The 22,169-nt window shown below is 42.4% G+C and overlaps 2 protein-coding genes across 2 annotated transcripts in view; both read right to left on the bottom strand.

The window, feature by feature from the left end:
- Positions 1 to 4,903, bottom strand: part of fbxo32 (F-box protein 32) — a 7,055-nt gene extending 2,152 nt beyond the window's left edge. The window contains exons 1-6 of the mRNA XM_005944536.3: positions 4,627 to 4,903; positions 4,023 to 4,147; positions 3,662 to 3,711; positions 3,442 to 3,534; positions 997 to 1,090; positions 216 to 400 (exon numbers count right to left, since the gene is read on the bottom strand). Coding sequence (XP_005944598.1) covers positions 216 to 400; positions 997 to 1,090; positions 3,442 to 3,534; positions 3,662 to 3,711; positions 4,023 to 4,147; positions 4,627 to 4,739 — 660 coding nt within the window. The 5' untranslated portion in view covers positions 4,740 to 4,903. The remainder of the gene's footprint in view (positions 1 to 215; positions 401 to 996; positions 1,091 to 3,441; positions 3,535 to 3,661; positions 3,712 to 4,022; positions 4,148 to 4,626) is intronic.
- A 3,210-nt stretch (positions 4,904 to 8,113) lies between these two features.
- On the bottom strand, positions 8,114 to 12,306 carry LOC102291697 (kelch-like protein 38). The gene is made up of 5 exons (XM_005944535.3): positions 12,012 to 12,306; positions 9,744 to 10,964; positions 9,517 to 9,658; positions 9,320 to 9,425; positions 8,114 to 9,069 (listed from the first exon to the last, which is right to left on the bottom strand). The coding sequence occupies exons 2-5, from the start codon at positions 10,961 to 10,963 to the stop codon at positions 8,780 to 8,782; spliced, it is 1,758 nt and encodes a 585-aa protein (XP_005944597.1). The 5' UTR covers position 10,964; positions 12,012 to 12,306; the 3' UTR covers positions 8,114 to 8,779.
- Between the last annotated feature and the right edge of the window lie 9,863 nt (positions 12,307 to 22,169).

The following is a 22,169-nucleotide window of genomic DNA, read 5'->3' as shown; positions in this document are numbered from 1 at the left end:
CGTCTCTCAGCTTTTCTCTGTCCTCTTTAATCCGGCACCCCCCACCCAACCCGTCTGTCAGAGCGTCGTGTAGCATACTGGTGTTTCTCTCGGTAGTCAAAAAAAAAAAAAAAAAAAAAAAAAAAGAGATGAGAGAAAAGAAGAAAATCTATGATGTAATAAAGATTTGCACTTCAGAGCCCCTCTGGAGTTCTGCATTGTAGGCAGATGCTTACCCTATTGATCTGGATGTTGTCCAGCTGTTGCTGCCACTGCAGGATGTTCTCCATTCGGTGTACCCAGATGTTGATGTTCCCCACCAGCACAGACTTGCCCATGTCCTGAACGAGCCCACACAGCGAGACATATAGGGTCTGCAGCAGCTCTTTGATGGGGCGGACGTTCTGCTGGTCATCGAGGACTGTGGAGAGTTGGTCAACAGCCAAGATTAATGACCACAATGATACAATGAAGTTTCAAGCCAAGTAGACAGCGACTCCTCAAAAAAAATAAGTTAAATAAAAATTATTTTAAAAAAAAAAAATAAAAATCTCTATTAAACTAAATATTTGGGTGTGATGGAACGGCCCCGCAGAACTTCAAATATTTGGCAAAACAGTTTCATAACGCTACCTAAACAACCTGAATCTCTGTTTAGCAGAAGGAACATTTAGTTTACACTGTGACTTGCACTCGGGTCTGGTGACTGTCAGTGTTTTTCAGCGTGCCACTAAAGCACTGAACTCCATCCCCAGCCTTCTTCAGACATCACAAAGGTTCATTTCATCATATATCGAAAGCTTCAGCTTTGCTATACCGGCATTATTTGTGTTTACACTTTTGAGAAAGTAAGACGAGAAGAGTCCACTACACTGTATATACGAGCTTAGCAAAAGTAGACTAAGTAGACTGAGGGGCAAATATTTAAGAACAGCACAGGGAAACAAAACGACATGAAAAGAAAATCATCTGAAACACAAAAAGACTGAAATGAAGAGGCAGGGCATCAGAGCTCACCTTTCTGTACCACTCTTTCCAGAATGTTCATGTAGTTCTTCTGCGCCACTCCACTGAGTGAGGGGAGCTGGGACTTGGCAATAAGCTCCAGGAGCTGGAGGAATGGGGAGGTGGGGGGGAAAAAAAGAAACAACATAAATTTCATCCTGTCTGCAAGTGAGACGCTCTGTTCCACTGCAGTGTTTCTTAAAGATTGTTAGGCTGCATTCTTACAAAGCACTTGGTTCTAACAATAATTGCTGCCTAGAACAACTTTGGAGACGTTCCATATGGTCATTTCTCTCAAGTGAAGCTGTGGACGTCTAACAGCATTCTAGGGCTTTTATTAGGGGAAGAAGCTACTCGGAAAGGTGTTGGATAAGAGCCCAGGCTGTCAACAAGGTCAGCCACCCCATGCCGGCACAAACAAGCTTTTAATCGTTTGAGTCCTGGTTTTCCTGTCATGTGAATTAGCCGAATCATTTGACAGAGTGTGCGTGACTGTGTAAGCGCGCGTGTGTGTGTGTATGTATGTCTGTTGCCGTTGGCTAGCGGACAAACAGCGAGTTCCAACAGGGTGGCATGTCTGGCATGCAGCAGATGCTGTGACATCATGGAGAAACTCTGGCTCATTTTGACCACGTCATGACCTTTGTTTGTATATCAGCGTACTGGTAAACTGCGGGGTACTTTCTGGGGTACTAGGATACTGAAAAATAAGAACCAGCCAACCAGCCATCTTAATAATGCGTCATTTTTAACCAAATGACCTTTTTTGAGCCTTTTCATCCTCACGCTCCCTGTCAGCTTTGCCATTTTTAAGCTTCTTCACTCCTTCCTCACTGTCTTCCCCCCCTCCCCAGCTCCATTCCTAAAACCTAATCCCGTGCCCTTCTTCTTTTAGCAGCTCATCAAGTGCTCCTCTCTTTGTAGAGCAGCCGGGCAGAACAATGTGCGTTTCCGTATCTACTTTTAGCTCCTGCAGTTCACTAAACTGCGCTTTATACTTTGGCGTGCGGCTCACACTTTTTCCACAAACACACCGACAGAATTAGACACGCCGCAGCCTTTTGTTATTATGTGCCATCTCTGCATTAAAGCTCATTTTAAAGTTACACATGGCTCGTCCTTGACATAACCTACGTTCACTGGCTGTGAGATGAAAAAAAAAGAAAGAAAAAAAACAAAAACAAATGGAGGACCACTTGCCTTGTCATGGAAGAATCTGATCTGTGTAACTGAGACAGAGTTAAATGAACCCGCAAATGCCATCAGACACAACCAGTGAAGAGCAGTGACCTAGGACACTGTGTCCAGACCAGGCGCTAGTGTTTCACAGCCATATTGTTCTTTGGGCTTACCACACTACACTGCACTCGTTAACTGGAACCTGAACTAAAAGGTCAATCCCAAACTCCAACAGAGATGTTAACAAATAGGAGTTAGCCAAATATCTGCAGTAAATCTAACACTTATCTGGACTACCAGATTATTTTGTATTCCGATAAGATTAGAGCCCAATCTCCATTTATGGGTTTGACACTGTATAAAATACGATCCCCTGAAACCTCACTGTTCTGCCAAGAGAAAGTTCGCTTGTGTCCTCCTGAAGAAGGCTACAACTCATTTAAATGCTTCTTTATATAAGAACGACACACAGATACTCAACATAGAGAGGGAAAAAGAAAGACAGAAATGTGACACTGGACCACTGGATGAGTGAGGAGAACACATAAGGAGGGTGTTTAACCTGGCAGAGGTATCGGTGTTTGTGTTTGCAGAGGGGTCCGAATCATCTGACTACCACCGGGTTTGGTTTCGTAAAGCAACTGTCAGGTGGTCGCACCTCACTGCACAGCTGTCACCCTCCTCTTGCATACACACTCCCCCACCTTCGCCTCACATGTGAGCACATGTGGGAGAGCTGGTGTTCAGTTCAGTGAGGAAGAAGCTCCAAATTTGACTAGATGATGGTAAGCGAGCATCACTTTTTTGTTCGTCTTTGTCAGGAATACCCACCAAGCTGAATCTGTTCAAACTCTGTGCATGTGTGGATGACTTTCATTAAAGAGTTTCCCGTGCATGGCCTTCCAGGTTTTCTGCTCATATCCCACAATGCTACTGACACTAATATCTCCCAATTGGTCATTTAAGCTCACTACATGATCCATCTGTTCCTCGCTTAATCCTATGGGATACCAACATGCTTTGGCAATCATATTCCAAAACAAAAAGAGCCACACTGTGTCCCTACTTCAAACACACACTCCCTGGGTCCCTATCATCAGCACTGAGAGACTCTTGTCTGCAGAGCAATGATAAGAAGCTGGCAGAGGCCTACACACCCTCTTAACCTTAAGCCTTTCTGTGCCACTGACAAACAGATCTCCCATTAACAACCACAGAGAAAGACAAACAGAAAGAGACAGCACAAACTAAGAAGAAAGGAAAGAAACGAGAACTCACTCTGACAACGTAATTAAATCTCCTCGTGTCTTTGATGGCGCTGCAGAAATCTAAGCGGTTGAAGGCCTCTCCCAGTGTACAATATCCGTGGCGCTGGGAGAATTTAATTATCAGGGTATTAGATTGCAATCCTCAGCAGGAGTATAGTTTTCTCAGCATGTTTACATTAGCAATGACGATATGAAAAGTTGATGTGAAGCGGAATGAGTCGGTTTGTTACCTCCTTGGTGCTTCCTTTATGAACATAAATCCATTTTTCCCTGTGGAAATCTGTGAGAAAGCAAAGTGTTTACGTTAGTGGCCTGCCCTCATTAAGCGGCTTATAAGCACTGTGACAAATGCATTCAGCACAACTAAGTTTTCAGAGCTGCCTTTGGAAAGGGAGTTTATGAAATGCAGGAGAATGACTAAACATCAGTGTCATTAGGAGGTGCTCCACCAATGCCTTCCCTTCCAGCTTTCTCCTGCTTGTATTACCTACTCCAACTTAAGTTTGATGCATTGCTATGTGATTTATGACTCCCACGCTTTAAAACGGGCTAAATATTTTGCTTTCTTTTTTTTTTTTAATAAGGACTCACATGGGACTTTTGTGTTGTTGTTCATTAAGTCTTTTTTCCTCTTCTTGGCAGCCATGTCATAGCTGAAAGAAAGCAGCAGGTTCTCCTTGTTAAAACTCTCCTCCTCCTCGGCCTCTTTGCAGAAGCTGCAAAAACACAAGGACACATTTATTTATTTATTTATTTTGAACTGCAATCCACTTTAACCTTTTCCTTCTACACAACGAGCAACTCCAGCATCAAACCCAAAGAAAAAAGTGTAACTTGGGCCGTGTTGAAATGACTGTAGCTCATCTGGAAAGTTTACAGATCTTTGTTAATCCACTCACTTGTTTAGGGAGGTTATTAATAGCTCGGTGATTAGCCTAGGAAAGTAACATAGCAACCAGAAACACACAAAGACACTGAGGTGAGTGAGAAGGAAACGACACCGAGGTGGAGGCCTATAGTTGTTTTTGGTTTTGTATGTGTGTCAGCCTGCTTCTGTTCATAATGCTGTTTGGACTTTTGAAGAAAGTCCCTCCTCCCTCCATCTCTCTCTAACCAAACAAAAGTGATGGCGCATTTCAATTTCCAAAGCTCCTCAGAGACAGCGCCATTTCTTAGCTCTCGGTTAATGACCAACCTCTGCACGGAGACATTGTTGTTTTTGTCGTCGGTTGTTGTCTTTTTCCATCCCTCTTCGGTTTTCACCCAGCTCTGACCCGGCGACCTCCAGTCCTGTCCGAGAAAAGGCATCCTCACTCGATGACGCTAACTTAAACAAAGTCAATAAATGTGTGAGAAATCTTTGGAAAGCCCTCTGATTTAGCTTATTATGTAACCACCCCCGCTTCTAAGTGCTTTGTTTTGCCCCCTGTGTTTCTAGCCTACTGTTGACATTGCGCAGCTCTTCTTTATATCCTCCAAGTGAGAACCCGGAAGCACGCGAGCTCCGCCCACTTTGGAAACTTCCCCGCAACACGTGGCTTTGTTTATCAACTCCAGCGTTGCACAACCTCTCGGAGAAGCGAGCGGAGGAATCAACACTCCTCATGTCATGGAAAATAATGACAGGGGACACCAACAAATATTTTAACACATTGGAGGAAGGCGTTTTTTAATGTATACAGACTATTATGTAACTTTGAGAAAGTCAATTTCAACTTCATTTTAAAGTAGCTGCTTGTACTTAGAAGTGTTTTGTGTGTCTTTGCAGTCGTTTGATTGACTTGTGTGTACTCTTTGTGCTTGATTCATTTTTTTCTTCTGCTTTTTTACATTGAGACACTGCTACTTTCCTGGCTGTGGTCGGAGTTCAGGTACAAGGAATAATCATTGTTACACTCATAAACCTACTATCACCACTGCTGTTTTTGATGATTGGGTTAAATATAAAGAAAATAACACTTGGTAAACAGAAAAATGATATACCTCACAAGTCTGCGTGCTCAAACGAGAGCTGGGTTAAATTCATACTGATTTGATCCCATCTTCCTTAATCACTATTCAATAGTTTACAAATCAAGCATAATTTCCAAATATGCTGTGTAAGCCATCCTGCAGCAAACCTCTGACTTTGAGGAAGGCACACTGCAAACCTGCCTGTTCAAACAATAACATTTTTTTTAATGCCTGATGGATTGATGTTGATAAAACACAGTTGTTGTTCAGGAAGCGGCCTGCTCAGCCTTATCAGCGCTCGCTTCATGACACTGTAAATCTATAAGGGGGAAAATTACACTACAATATCACAGCTAAGTGCCCTGATTCTCGGTCTCACTCTGTATTATAAATAGACTGATTTGTCCTCTAGATTTTTCCAGGGTATTTGGCCACACTGTGGATTGTGAAGGAGTGTGTTCGTGTCTGCATGTGTGTGTGTGTAATTCAGGGGGCTTACCAGTGTGTTTCAGTTTTCCCAAAATGGCCCAGATTGATCCGTGAAGACAGGATGAGGGTATTTTGTTGACTTTGGCCCGCGTTACAGAAGATAGCGTTTACAGGTCACTGGGTCGGATCTTGTCAGCTTCATTAAACATGTGACATGTTTACACATTAATCTGTGTGTGGCTTTTCGGAATACACATTAAAAGTTTATGTCTGTGTGTTTACAGCTTTAATCGCTTTTCTCATGCCAGCCTTGAGCTTTCAGTGCAATGACCAAGCGGTTCATTGAAAAAACAAAGATAAAAGCGATTGATGAAGAAGTGCCTTTAAGATCTTGCAACACACACCCTGGTCTGGTCAACCTGTCTTTTAGCTGCGGATATAAATGTCAACTTTCTAAAAATTGCTCCAACATAGCAAACACTTCTCAGTAAACTGCTGCAATGGCAGCTGTGCACGCATGTGTGTATCTCAATCCATGTGAGTGAGCGCTTACAATGCTGTCGTATATCACGACACGTTATATGATCAGGAAAAACATGTTATCACTGGCACATGGTTTCCCTCCAAGAAGCACTTGTGCTTTGACACATTAAGCCGTGCAGATGTGACTCGTGTGGTTTTTGTGCTGCTGATGGTCACAAACTACCCCCCAGCGCTACAAATGTATTTCCGCTTCTTCTTCCTCTATTTATTTCTTTGCCTTTTTTTTACCGTGTAGAAAAAAAATCCACCTCAGACTGCGTATTACAACTTCATGGCTCAAGCTTTTGAAACAGATGTTTGTGGCTTTAATCTAACATCTTGATAAATGTAGAAGGCCTGCGAACACTCTCTGCTAGATACAATAGAGCCATACGGGGCATATAATCTCAGCAGCTGCAGAGCTGTTTGTGCAGAAGTAGTTCCCCATATGGGTGACCATAGAGAGTGTGTGAGAAGTGGAACTGAAAAACCTAAAATGTATTACTGTGTGAACTTCAGGGTAATGCAGTAATATGCTGTGAGTCCCTGAAGTCTGATTAAGTCTATTTGTAGACTAGGCTGACTGGCAGGCTGGAAAGTCCCAGCAAGTGCAGTCAGTTAGTGACTGACCAAGAAGGCAGCTATGACCTAAAGAGTCTGGGTTTAGTTTACTCGTGGAATGACCAATAATGTAGCCCTACAGAGCCAGCATGTGTGTATGTGATGCATAAATGTATATTTTTTAACTTTATACATTTTCTATATTTATATCTAGATAAATGTTTAAATGTGTTGAAATATATCTTTCTCTGATATGTTTGTCAACTTAGAACCTAGGAAAGGTCGTCAGTGAATGATCTTTTCCACTCTCACCTCTGTCTGTTTTTGTTGTGATGTTGTGACCAGACACGGCAGCCGGTCAGCCCCACTTGAAACGCCAAACACCTTAATCACAAACACACACACACATATATATGCACACAGTTACACAAACACATACACCTGTTGCTGCTCCTCTTGGATGGGTTTCATCACTCGGTCAGGTTCTCTGTTGTGAAACCCCCGCTCATGAGTTTCTCTCGAGTCTTCGCTCACATCTGCCAGCTTGCACGGAAACCGGCCGGGCCACATGCCTCACGTGGTGTAACATTTGCCCTTCTTGTTTGTTGCTCAAAATAACATCAGATCACCTATAGTTTTTCCAGTCACCCATCCACACCACCTTGTCTCGGCCACTCCACCCACTGTCTCCTGGGCTCCGTTTGCTGGCAGCAAAACGACTGAAACATCTGACCCAGTGACTTATGGTTTCAAAAAAATGTCCCCTCTGGTCACATTGTGTTTACGCCATACGAAAGGCTGACATTACATTGCAGATGCCACTGATGAATAAAATGATGTAATCTCTTTAACTGCTGCTTAAACTTGCACTATGCAATCATTCTATAGGAAGCTGTTTGTCCTGCATATCTTCAGATTTTTAGCATACATCTAATTTGTGAACCATAACAAATCAGTGAGTCAGATGGGATTCGTGGACTCAATTCCCACTGTCACAGGGCCAGCAATGATGTTCTCACTGGGTAAAAGTTCAGCATGTTCTTTATAAAAGGGTAACGTTTCATGGTTGCATTCTGTATCTCCATGTGTGTGGAGAACAGGAACCTGCCTGGACATGTTGAGATCCAGTGTGAGAGGGTTTAAACAGACATACGATGAGACATACAGGGCACCGGCTCAGATTGCGATTCACTGTCAACAGACCAAGAACTGCTGAGTCGTACTGTGGGGATGAAGAAAGACCACATATATAGACTGTGATTTTATTTTCAAGCTGTACAAAAACGGGCTAAAACCAATAAACAACAGTACAAAAACATTAAACTTGAACATTTAGAACAAATTATTTCAGCATTTGATGCAAAAGTATGCTCGGCACCCAAAGTCCCAAAACAGTGGACCTTCTGGTATGCTTTTATTTTGATTTCAGCACTGCATTAACAATCTCTTGCTCTTTATCACATGAATTTCACCACCATTTTCATTAAAGTGACAGAAATTGATCCAAGGCTTTGCTGCTCACGTCAACAGGCTCAAACCTACGAGCTGCACACACAGCTTTGAGTTGCACCAACCGGTACACAGCCTTCTCGATTTAAACATGACAGGTGAAATCTCTGGATTTAGAGCAGGCTGAAAATAGCACTCTCACCCATTGTGAAGCCAGACAGGTTAAGAGCAGGCTATGCAACAAGAGTCGTCTTCTTTTATGCGAGTCAGAGTCAGGCGTTAAACAACAACACAGAAAAGTCGTGGAATAAATAGTGCTTAACATTTAAATACTTTAGTTTTAAATTGAAAACATTAAAAAATGAAAATGACATTTGTTCTATAAAATATTGAAGTCAAAACAAAACAAAACAAAACACTACTGCCTGCCTAATTTATGATTTCGACCATGTCTGTGAGACACATGTGAGAGTCACGGAGCCGTGATCGAACAGTTTGAAAGGCAGACTCCCTTTACTTGTCCATGTGTCTGTTTTCGGGTCGTAACACTCAAAAGCGTCCGAGTCTTCAATAACGTCGTGGCCATTGATGTAACGTCCGCCTGTTACATACAGTTCGTTACTGAGAACGGTGGCTGAATGGTGCATCCTCCTCTCCTTTAGGTTGGCACACTTGATGAATCGGTTGGCCTTGGTGTCGTATGCAATCATCCTCCTGGTGTATCCTGTGACAGAGAAGATATTATGATATATATATTCATATGCAATAGTTTGGTATGTAGTGGTGATGAAATTGTAAAGTGATCCATCAAGAATTTTGCAAGAATCCCTTTGTTTTGTTGAAGAATACTGTAAAAATCCCATTTTCTTAATGGACCATGTATGAAAGTTCAGTCCAGGCCCCCGGTGAAATGACACAGTTATCGTTATCAAATATGCAGTTCATGTTTATTCTATCTGTCTTAGCCCTTTTACCTCCAATGATGTAGATTTTCTCATCCATGACCACAGCAGGAGCAGAAACATTCTTCACTGTTCTGTTCTCCATCTTAGACCACATGTTCCTGGCGATGTGATACACCTACACAGGGGAGAGGAGAAATAAAAAGGGTGAATGAATAAATGTGAATGGATAAAACAAATGACTGCAAAGGTAACAGGTGTAGTAATACCTGTATCATTCTGACAGGGTTGTGCATGGCATCCTCTCCTCCAAACATGTAGATCCTCTGGTTAGTAGCGGCCACCGCGGGGTGCAGTACAGCCTCAGGCATGGGTGCCATCGACTCCCACAGATTGAACATACTGTTGTACCTGATGAGAGCATTGAGAGATGTGTTTGCTCATGTGTGTCATTCTGTGTATGCAGAGGTTCTTGACTAAGGACGGACCATCTCACCTCTCCACGCTGCCTGTCAATCGCCTGTCAGGTCCAAGGCCGCCCAGGGCAAAGATGAAGTGGAGGTAGGAGACGCTCTGGTGGGCAAAACGTGGCTCTAACATAGGCTCCGCTGTCCGCCAGTGGTTGGTCTTAAGGGAAAGGGTGTAGACAGTTCTACTGACTTCGCCGTTCTTCGGATTGGTGGTCAGACCTCCGATGACATAGAGGATACTGTGTAGGGCAACGTAGGAGGCTTTGTAGAGACGAACAGGCAGCTTAGCAAGCCACTGCCACATCTGGCTCCTCTCATCGAACACTATGGCCTCCCTTGAGGTTTGCTCGTTATTCTTCCTCCCTCCTACCACCACCAACATGTCATGATAGCTGTAGCGCCTTGGCGCAACCCAGGGATGTTTAAAGTCTGCTGCGATGTCTCCACTGCATTTTGTGCTAACAGAGAACATGAGGCGTCTAACAGATTCTATGAGTTCAGTGCAGAGGGTGGAGGACTGGATCAGAGGATCATTGGCTATGAACTGGAAGAGGTAGGTGGGGTGGATATACCGAAGGCGAACCTTCTTGAAAAGGTCACTGATAGCACCTCGCCTGGACAAAGGATCGTGATGGATCCAAGCAACAAGTGTCTCAAAAACCTGCTCCTCCTCTGCACAAAGGGAATCATCTTCTAGGTATCCCATGAGCTCCGGCAAAGACAGCTCACATAGGTCCTCAGATATTGACACGTCGCAGAAGCTCTTCATGGCCATCTCTTTTGCTTTGTCTCTTAAACTTTTACAGCTCATGATATCAGAAAGTCGTATCATGCTCAAGCAGTTGTCTGGGCTAAGCTGCTCCTGCAGAAAACTCGAGCAGGCCTCAAAAAGGCGGCCATATTGCAACATGGATGCTGCCTGCATCAGAGGAAGCACGTCATCCATGCTGATGCTGATGAGTCCTGTGTAAACATAGTCGATAATGCTGCTCAGAATGGTGGACGTGATTCCCTTTAGGTCTATTTTGGTCTGCTGTCTCTCCACAAAGTTGTTGCAGAACATGGCTCTGAAGTAAGAGCTGCTGGACACCAGGACATTTCGGTGACAGGGGATCTCTGTATTATCTGAACACAGCAGCACATCAGTCAGGATGTTCTCCTGTCTCAGTCTGTTGAGCTGCAGGAGCAGGTTGGAGGACTGCTCTTTGTCTTTGAAATGGTAGACCTCACGTGCTGGTTGATCCATGCTGAGAAAAGAAAGCAGGCTCAGATTATCACGTGCAACTTGTTATTCAAGCCTATGAGCAATGTGATCACTTACTCACTGTGCTCGCTGTGAAGTTATGTTTATTGGTTTAATGCTGTCAGAATACCAGCTTTTTATTGTGTAGTTCGGCTAACATATTGGGATTCTATTTCTTAGATGAGCTAAGTCCTTTCTGCTTTTTTCAGTGACTTGATGAACGAATATCCGAATGTATGAATCAATCAAGGAAACTATTTTCCTGCAAATACACATGGTTAGCTTTTCCTAAAATTCTGCTCCAAATGTCTAGTTTTAAAGTTTGCAACCCTTTCAACTCATAACAGCAACATAATCTTTGTTCAGGCAATTGTTGGACCATATTTAGCCTTTTTAACCACACACAGATACTCAATGAGGCCTGCAGCATGGCTGTCTGATCCTTTTGGAAACTAAGTCGAAAATTCTGATGAAACACCCATGAAATTATTTTTCTTGGTGAGGTGTCATGGGACAGATGATGATTTTGTGTTTTGTGTTTATGTGTGGCAGTGTTTATGTTTATGAGCTTCACACGTTTCATGCATTAGATATTAGTACAAATTGTGCAAACTAATGCACATGGTTAATACCAAATGTCACATACTGTCAAAACTAAGTATTAAATGCTGTACAGCTGTGACTCAAGAGGTAGTGCAGGTCATATACTAATCTGAAGATTGGTGGTTCGATCACTGGCTGCTACAGTCTGAATGCCAAAATATCCTTGGGAAAAATACTCACCCATAGCTCGTGTGAATGTTAGATAGAAAGAACTTATGCATAGAAAATAGAAGGGAATAGGAGAAATGAGGCAAGTTGTATAAAGTGCTTTGAATGCTCAGAGTAGAAAAGCACTATATAAGAACCAGTCCATTTACCATTATAAATTAACATTTATTTCAGCATATGAAATAAGTATATTTCAGTATATGTAAGGTACTGCTAAGGTTAGACATCACACAGAGCAGATTCAGTCCTCCTTGCAGCCTTACATGAATACGGCTCTTACCTGTTGTGGTTCTTTCAGGGTTTCTTGGGGGTCCCACTGAGTTCAAAGTAAATTCTCAGCATCAAATATGATGTCTGAACATTCTCCTTCCCTGTCTTCCTCTTTCTTCTAGCATTAAATCGATGTGACTGTACGCTCCTCTCTCTTTGTAGAGGTGCGTTGCGCACTGTTTGTTGTTATGGACTCTTTCCACGAGGCCCGTGTGTACATTCCTCCCCTAAAAATAGAGCTTGTCTTTGGCAGCACTGCTGCAGACACATGTGACATGCTAGAGAGCTGTCTCAGAGTCTGTCTGGATTTACCACCAAATCTGTATTGTTCCTTTATTTATTATTCTTTCTCTCTCCCTCTTCTTCTGATATTATGTTCTTCCTCTGTTTATTAAATCCACATGAGACCTCTCTTTTCTTCTTTATAGCTCGCATTCCTGCTCACTCCATCAGCTCTATCTCTGTCTGGCACATGATTGCAGCAGTAAAAACGGCACTGATACTTGATAACACTCATTTTTGCTGGCTGCTCATTCTGCCGGCTGGCTCGTGGAACACACAGAGATATAAAAACAGGATTATGTTACAGCAGAAGCAACATAAACAGAGTGATACGAGGAGGTTTCAGCAGGATTCCAGAAAAAAGAACATGGAAAACACTTTGGCCACAACATTACAAACAGTTCGCCACAAGTTCAGTGAAAATGTTTCCGATTTATGTAACCTCAGCCAGAGGCTTGGGTTTAATGGAGGAACATGAGAGGTGTTTTGTGTGTATGCATAAAGAAATATCCTAATTTAACTGTATATCAGCAACAGTTGCTTGCATTCCCTATCTTTGTGTGTTTTTTAAGCTCATTTCCATCTCATTTTTATGCTCTCTGAAACAGATAGAGCCTATACAGCGGCTTTCATGGAATGCGTCATTCAAAGTGGCAACAGGATATTCATTAAAGCTGGAGAAGAATCAAAGCTTGCTGGGTCTTTCTTAAATGTGGGCACTTACATATAATTTTTTTTTTAAATGAAAAGGCATTTTCAGTAATCGCAGTTACGAATGTGGCATGTTTTCTCGTGTTTGTGGGATTTTGTACAGAGCTTGGCAAATTCAAGATAAATAGCTGCCTGGGTTGCCATGGCAGTGTAGATTGTAGGATATTGTACAACAGCACCAGCAGTTCACATCATAGAGCACTTGCACTTACTGGCCATCTTATGTTGACATCTTGTCCTGTTGCTTGTGGGCAAATGCGAGCATATCACTGCTTGCACAGTTATAGCAACAATAACAACAACGAAATAAAGTAAAGGCTGTAAACATCAAGAACTGAGGTCACAATAATCACACGTGTGATACCACAGGATAGTACTTCTTTGCATTATAAGCAGACACAACTAAACAGCGCCATCTAGTGGCCGAGCGTTGGGTAAATACACAATTCATTATGAAAAAGAAAAACAATTTCCTTTCTAATTAACGCTTAAACCTTTGTTGTTTGTGCTTACGGGGTCCTCAGTGACAGTACACAACAAAGACATCATTTATATTCCAATAAACTAAAGTGTTTGGGGTTTTTTGCCTGCTAATTGTATCATGAAACAAAATGTCAAAAAATTAATATCTGCCACTACGTGCTCCTGTCAAAGGCAAACGCTTAACTCGTTTACCCGGGAGACTGCAGTGTCATTTTATCACCCACACTCTCATATTCAGCGCCGCGATTGCATCTTTTAAAGTTAAGCACATTGTCTTCTATCTCTGTTCCGTCACCTTGACAAAAAGGACTCATTAATGTCTGCCTGTAGGCAACAAGTTATATTAAAAGTTAAAGCTTCGGCACACACTTTTCATAGCGCAGCGTTTTCATACAACAGCTTAACTGTTGCCACCCACTGCCCCGTGCTGTGTCTTCATATCACCAAATGATTATCTTCTCATAAGCACACGCTCTAATAGAGCTTATACACCCAGGGGGATTTAGATCTCACCGATTACTCTTGTGTTTGTGTAAGTGTGAGTGTGTGTCAGACAGCTCTCCTTGGTCAAACAGAAGCGACATGTGCAGCTCTGTCCTTCACTTAATTTCGCTGTACTCTGCGGCACTCGGTGCTGCAGGTAATAGTTTGTTTTCCACAAAGAAAGCCCCCCTACTTATTACATGTTTTCATTCTTAATCCACAAATATGAGGAGCTGAAATTCAGGTTCTGTGGGAGACACAAGGGCTAAAGAAAACAGACCACTGGCTATAAAGAAAAGGTAAAGGTAGGGAGGAGTGCTCATCCTTGTACAAATCACGCAATGAGTCCCCTTCATTTGTGTTTGCTCATTTAATGCCCTTTTTATTACATCAGAGTGAAAGTAAATAAGATCATTTGCATCAGTGCTATTTGCACTATTCTGCAGAAGGGTACCAAAAAGATAACGCAGTACAGGACAAATCATATTATCTGAGATTACTGTGCTCGCAGCTAGTTTATCACGCACCACACAAAGCCAACTGTCGGCTCAGTTTGAATCAGTGTTCCTCAGTTGCACCCAGACCCCCAAAAAACATTCTCTTGTTGTTTTGTAATGAATTTCAGACTTGGGCCCAAAGTAAACTGGATTGTCACTCTGTCATGTCTGTTTAGATATCTGGCCTTTGGCGCCGGAGCAGCGATTTCTGCGCTTGACTAAGCTCACTGAAATGTTCAGCCCAAAACGAGCTCTGCTTCCACAGCGCAGACAAAGATAGCTGGGTATACCTGTGATTTATGCCACTCATTATTTCGTGACATGATTCATGACTCACATTAAAAACATGAATTATTAGAGCACCTTCTAAAGCTCTGTGGGGGAAAAAATACTTGTCATATGAGGCGCAACATCTTCCAAGAACTTTCTAATAACGCCAGGCTTCACTCACCTGCTGATCACCTGGAACATACTTTAACCTTGTGAGGTTTAAGCACCGCTGCCACCCTCACCATGTGCTTTGGAGAATAAAATATGGACTTTCTGAGAGGACAGGGGCGATCGTGGCTCAAAAGTTGGGAGTTCGCCTTGTAATTGGAAGGTTGCCGGTTCGAGCCCCGGTTTGGACAGTTTCGGTCGTTGTGTCCTTGGGCGAGACACTTCACTACTGGTGGTGGTGGTCAGAGGGCCCGGTGGCGCCAGTGTCCGGCAGCCTCGCCTCTGTCAGTGCGCCCCAGGGTGGCTGTGGCTACAATGTAGCTTGCTATCACCAGCATGTGAATGTGTGCGTGTATGTGACTGGATGTGTAAAGCGCTTTGGGGTCCTTAGGGACTAGTAAAGCGCTATATAAATACAGGCCATTTGACACTGGTAGAAAAATTCAGAGAACAGTATTCAAAAGCCAAGAAATAGTAATTATTAAAAAAAAATCTCAGATTCTCAGGGTTAGAGGGGTTATCGATAATGACTTCATGACTTACTGATGAGGGGAGAAATGACAGTAATGAGATTTACTGTGCAACAGGAGAAAATGTGACTGGTATGTAGATGTGTGTGTTCAGTATGTAAATCCCTTTAACATTTTAAATGTAATCTAGTTTGGAAATGGTGGGCTGCCTGTGACAGCAAGCAGAAGCCACGACAGAACGAGGATGACAGTTACTATGAATGCTATCAAACTGTTGGTGAGAAAATGTTGCTTGTCCAGCCTCAGACGTTCTTACATTTTTTTCTCACTCGATTTAAGCATGAGTCCAAGTTAAAGGTTGAAAAATGTAGATGGGAGTATTATGAATATTACGGAGTGGAGACTACCTCCGTTATTCACATCACTTTACTATTGGACTGTTTTATTTTAAGCACACAGATGGTGCTCTCTCTATCGCTTTCTTTCTCTCTCCAATACCACGTTCAGACCAGCAGAGTATCCAGCAGGTGTCAGGCCAACGTTATGCAAATTTCAGAGTGGTTAGGGGGCTTTAAAGGCTACGCTCACAGTCAGTGTGTCAACAAAACAGACGCATAAACTGCTGAGATGAGAGATGAGAATTGGCTGGCGTGACAGAACATTTTCTACGAAAAGAAACCAAATAGAGGCGTGAGACTTGAATGCTTTGGGTTATCATGAAACGTTATTTTCTCAGCCGTACACACACGTTTATGGTGCAAACTTTAAAACACCCATTTAATCAGAGTGCGATAACCTTCGAATGAGTCTGCCATGGAGCATTATTCCCAGGCGTAAAGAGATACATGCCAAGCAACTCTGAGATCAGTAATCTGGGTTTTGATGGAGAGACGTCTACATGTAAATCAACGGCTCCAGGGGTGGAGAGGGAGGTGTGAGGAGTAGCCTACAGAGACAAAGAGGGAGGGGGGGTGGAGGCTGTGAAAGTAAGTCTGTGTTTCAGTACCTACACACAGGCTCAAGCAGGGATGTGGTCTTAAAGGGCTTACAGTTAGCTGCTTAAAATTCTTCTGATGTATCCAACGAATGCAGGACATGTTATTTGGTAAAGGGGGAAAAAATGTGAAGGCGCAAGGGGCAAGCACTTAGTGTTTACTGGTTGTGCCCTCTGCTGTAGCTCTCCCAAGGTTCCTCTCTTGTTGGTATGGCGGTCATTCAGTCGCTGCCACTGTGCAGCAAGGCAAACACAGCGTCGTTTTTTTGTTGTCTGCTCTGATAGAGTCAGCTAACCTGTGTGGGTTGGGTGTGTAGACGACGCAGGGGTGTTGGTGGATTTGCGTGTGCCTTCATGTGTGCTATATGTTGCAGTATGTGTGGGAGAGAAGGGTGTGTGTGTGTTCGCGTGCGTGTGTGTGCGTGCGTGTGTGTGTGTGCAGCAGGTATTGATATTCCAGCAGCAGCAGAAGCTGAAGCCCATGTCTTTAAAGTGTCAGCCCTCAGCAGCCAGCCAGGTATACCTAAGGTACAGAAAAGAGAGGGGGCGAGTGAGGAAAGGGAGCAACGAGAGAAAAGGGAGTGAGATGGAAATATATAAAGAAAGAGGGGCCATGAAAGACAGCAGAAATACAAAGGCAGGGGAGATAAAGAGAGACAGAGAGTAGAGAGTGCCACAGAGAGAGAGAGAGAGAGAGAGAGAGAGAGAGAGAAATACTGAAAGGGGAGGGAGGAAAGAACACTTTAGGTGGGTTTTCTGGAGGTGAAATTACTCAGATGTCTTTGAAGGCCTCACTGACTGTCTTCTCCCTCTGTATTCTGGGCGACACGCGGACAAACAGAGAAACAGATGGACACAGAGGGAGTGGTGGCTGCAGGGGTAGGCAGGGAAAATGTCAGGTTTCAAAAACAGAGCAAATGAGCGGTGTTGAGGAGCACCGAGGGTCACCGAATGCACGATAGCGCAAAGAAATAACCGCACAAAGGGCACAATAAACCGTGGTCTACTTTCAAACAGAGCCTCTCCAATTAAATGCTGCAACGGTCCTACAGGGGTTTAACAGTGAGTCTGTTCTGATCTTATCACTCTTACTCTGTGGTATATTTAGTGTTCAGCGCTGCCAGGTGATTCAGACAGAAAGTAAACACATTATTCCAAGCCAGTTCTTTTATTCATACGTTATTCTGAGAGGTAAACAAAAAGAGGGAGAAAAAAAGAATAAATAGCACCCAGCCATGGCGAGGTGGAAATACGTTTCTGATGAAATGAAGATTCTCGTCTTTGTCTTGGGGATTAGTCTTTCTTTTTTTTTTTCTAAAGCTGATCTATTTGTCTAATCTTTATTCTCAGGAATGGTAAAATAACTAGCTCATTTACTACACTTCGCTGATGCTCTTTGGATCATTCTTATTATCTCTTTCATTACTGCAAGTTATCTGTCAAACACCACATAGTTGGCATAGTTTCCTCTCATCACTCCTGGCCACTCAGCAGATGGCTGTCCCTCCCTGAGCCTTTTTCTGTCTGGTTCTTCCTGTTAAACGGGAGTTTTTTCTTCCCACTGTCACTACATGCTTGCTTAAAGGGATTCTTTGATTTGATTCTTGGGGTTTTTGCTGTATTATTGTTGTTGGATCTTTACTTTTAAATATAAAGCACATTGAGGTGACTGTTGTTGTGATTTGATGAAATTTTTTTTTTTTTCAAATTGAATTGAAATGGCATATTTACAAACTAGCTAGTAAAAAATAACTGAGCCCCTAATAATCGATTAATGACTTCTTGATTTCTTTCTCCAAATAAATGTCAGAACAGCTGTGAAACACAAAAAACAAAAAAGAATGAAAGAACAAAACAATAATTCACCACATCGTGTCTTTACATGCCAATATTACGTTCACAGCTTGTTTTGCTGCCTCCTAGTGGGCAAAAATTTAAATAAAGCTGCTTTAACGCCAATTTCTGCGGTATTTTCACGTGCACAGAAAAAATCCGCTCCCTCGTGCTCTTTATTCTTTCACCTGTACGCTTCTAAGAGCAACCACACAGTCTTATCTGCGGCTGGCCATGTAATTAAAAGATCAAGGGCCTTGCTCAAAGGGCTGTCGGTGGCAGTAATGAGCTGAGGCCATATTTAGATGTTAAGTTTACTTTTATTAACACCCATTACTGCTGAGCAGTTTCTGATCTCGCTCTGTTTCTCATTATGGCCCCACTCCATTTTCTCCTCTTCGCACCATCCATCATTTCCTTCAGGTTCTTCTCAGCTTCACTTGCCTTATTATCTTTGCACTCATGGCAACCCTCCCTTTTTGCTTCCTGGAAACCTGTTACACCTCTCCTCCCCTCCCTCATTCCTCTCACATTCACTCACTCACTCACTCGCGCTTTCCTCCCCCTCATCGTCCTCCCTCGCATTTCTAAACACCATCCAAATTAATGGAATGTCCTTTTCATGTAATGCAGCTCGGGGATGATGACTGTTCTGACCTTGTCTAATGTTGGCAGTGTTTTGTCAAAGCGCACCCATTTGGTGCCTGCGTATCGCTCCGCTTAAAAAGAACATCAGAAAGCTAATCTTCTAAACAGAGAGTATCTGGACAGACCTTCCAGTGAAAGAACGAAGCACACTGTGTCTCTTACTTAGACTTTAAATCTATTCTGGATAAATCCATCTCTTTACTGGAATTGCTGCATATTGATAGAGCTACAGCAAAATCACTGAGATACAAACCTGACCCTGCGCTCTGGTTTGTTTAAGATTAGCCTCAGGAGGTGTCCTCAACTTTGTTTTACTGAGTGCAGTCCAGTGAACTGTGTCAGTAGACATACATTTGCAGTTTTTCTTTTATCTGCACTCTTGTCTCTTTCCTCCCGACCCCCCCCCCCAAAGTGTGTAACTGAGGGCTGAGACACTGGGCTTTTTGGAAAACCTACAATTTAATCGAGAATAACTAAAAGGCACGTAGGGCTGAGCTGAACGACACTGCGTTAACCTCGACTTTGACATGTCGTGGAGAAGAGGCCGCGTACAGAAAAAGAGAGAGCTTTTTACATCTCACATGTTTGCACTGCTGTTAAGTTCCCCTCGGCCACAAAGTCACCATGCAAGATTTTTTTCTGGGCATTTCAAACTGAAGGAACATGAAATGTGTTTTTCATCATCAGAAGGTTTTTGGGGTTTAAATTTTTCATTTAATTATTTATCCAATGTCACAATTAGCTGGCAATTCTCATTCTTCTACTTAAATGACCTCCACAGTCATCAGATCTCAGTCTAACAGACTGTCTTTTGGATGTTGTGGAATGGGAGATTCGCATCATGGATGTGCAACTGACAAATCTACTACAACTGTGTGACGCTCTTAAACCTCTTAAGAATGTTTCCAGCATTTTACAGAATCTGCGCCTTGTAGAATTGAGGCAGTTCAGAAGCCAAAAGCGAGTACAACTAGTAAATGAAGTGGCCCCTGGAGTGGACATCTGGTACTTACACAAATGTATATGCTACAGTTTTTAAATAATACAAATAATTTGCTCGGTTTATAAAAAAGCAAAAGAAAAAAAAGTTTGATAGAAAAATTACAAGTTGAAAAGAGGATCAAATATTTAAATCTTTGATAGTGGAAAGATTTTGGTGAGCTGCAGGCACACATATTTTTTAAAGGTGTAGTCATTAGTCATCCTGATTTGAGACGTAATTCTTTCTGGGTATTTCAAGTATAATAAAAAAAATTGATTTGAAAACTCACCACGACCCTGTGCTGTGAAGATAAATTTTGACTTGTCTGGCTGCAAAGCTTTGAAGGCTCTGAAGGTGATTTATTGAAGACTGACATACTGAATGTGAAAAGCATGTTACAAAAATCTGGGCACGGGTGAATTTAGCAGGGTCACTAAGGATCCAATTTTAACAAGCTTTCTAAGATTAATGGCAGATGAGATTTTTTTGTTGCGTGAAAGTGTCAATTTCTTTTCCTTCAGCTCACTAAGACTTACTGGATTAAAAAGAAAAAACGCTAATAATAAGAAACCTTTAATAATGCAAATGTGTTCATGGATCAGAACAAACGCTTGCATTCTTACTACCCAGAAAATGATGACATTCGTAAACCATGGAGCCTGTAATTAAAATGTAATTTTGGCAAATAATTATCTTTTGATGACACGAAAAAAGTCATTAAGTTTGCTGAAATCGTTTGGATTAAAACAATATTTCAACTGGGAGAATTAACTTTAGAGTTAATAATCCAAGCAAACCTTATAAAAAAACAACCTGAAACACTAGAAAGTGAAATAAGGTCAAACTTATTGTGTGCAAGGTAGCTGAATGTAAGCAGAAGCGAGTATTTTAAATATTATGTTTAACAACATCTGGTTTGAAATGAACGCTGCCTGATTGAACATTTCAATATTTTTTTAAGCTGATTTTTTTTAGGACTTTAGGGGAAAGACAGGTAATGAGCTGTGTCTGTAATTATTGTGAAGCTGTTGATCTTGGTATTGGTTTCTTTAAAAAGGGATGAAAACTTGTCTGTGTAAAACACTCGGGACACAGAACCCGAGGTAAGAGAGCACATCGATAATCATATGCTGGACTTGAGCCACTGCTCTTTTTAAAAAATGAGTTGGCAAAACATCCACAGGGTTTCCTTTTTCTAACCATTTTGGTAAGAAGTAGCGGAAAGGTGGCCAAACCTGTGCAAAGTGTTGAGAAAGAGAAAATGTGCATCTTTTTAAATAAAGATTTAGGTGCGTGTGAAACAAAATCTGGGAAAATACGTATACATGCAAAGTATTCGCTCATCTATCCAAATCATCGACTTCAGGTGTTCCAATCACTTCACATGGCCACAAATGTATCAAATCAAGCACCTAGGCATGCAGACAGCTTCTACAAACATCAGTGAATTCTAGTGTGGTACCATGACAGGATGCCACCTGTGCAAGTCCATTCGTGAAATTTCCTCACTAAGTATTCCACTTTGGATAACGAAGTGGAAGTGATTGGGAATGATAGCAACTTAGCCATGAAAGATAAGTCATGTAAAATAACAGAGGTCACCAATTTTCTGCAGAGTCAGTCACTACAGACCTCCAAACTTCATGTGGCCTTCAGATTAGCTCAAGAACAGTGTGTAGAAAGCTTCATAGAATGGCTGAGCAGCTGCATCCAAGCCTTACATCACCAAGCACAGGGTAAAGTGCAGATGGAGTGGTGTAAAGCGTCGCCACCACTGAACTCTAGCTTAGTGGAGATGTGTTCTCTGGCACGACAAATCATGCTTCTCCATCTGGCAATCCGATGGACCAGTGTGAGTTTGGTGGTTGCCAGGAGAACAGTACGAGTCTGAATACATTGTGCCAAGTGGAAAGTTTGGTACGGGGGGATTATGGTATTGGGCTTCTTTTCAGGATTCTGGGTTGGCCCTTTAGTTACACTGAAAGGAAGTCTTAATGCTTGAACATACCAAGTCATTTTGGAAAACAGCTAGGGGATGGCCCCTTCCTGCGCACCAGTGCACAATGTGAGGTGCATAAAGACATGGATGAGAAAGTTTGGTGTGGAAGAACTTGACTGGCCTGCACAACCCAAGAGAACAACTTTGGGATGACTTAGAGCAGAGACTGTGAGCCAGGCCTTCTCATCCAAAATCAGTGTCTGACCTCACAAACAAGAATTTAAGCTTTTATAGCTGCAAAGGGTGGGCAGACATCATATTAAACCCTATGGATTAGGAATGGGATGTCTCTCAAGTTTATGCGCATGGAAAAGCAGATGAGGTTTTGGCAATGTAGTGCATAACAAA

Source organism: Haplochromis burtoni, unplaced genomic scaffold, assembly GCF_018398535.1.
Source record: "Haplochromis burtoni strain Fernald_Lab_line unplaced genomic scaffold, NCSU_Asbu1 Contig_391, whole genome shotgun sequence".
In the NCBI taxonomy this organism is placed as follows: domain Eukaryota; kingdom Metazoa; phylum Chordata; class Actinopteri; order Cichliformes; family Cichlidae; genus Haplochromis; species Haplochromis burtoni.
Note: the sequence above shows the minus strand (reverse complement) of the source record. Positions and strands in the feature narration are given on the sequence as shown.

Bases quoted from the DNA above. Each gene is read 5' to 3' on its own strand.
- LOC102291697 (XM_005944535.3), bottom strand. From the start codon at position 10,963: ATGGATCAACCAGCACGTGAGGTCTACCATTTCAAAGACAAAGAGCAG. The intron at 9,659-9,743 runs GTGAGATGGTCC...TGCTCTCATCAG, and splicing joins TTGACAGGCAGCGTGGAGAG to GTACAACAGTATGTTCAATC. The intron at 9,426-9,516 runs GTATTACTACAC...TCCCCTGTGTAG, and splicing joins ACCCTGTCAGAATGATACAG to GTGTATCACATCGCCAGGAA.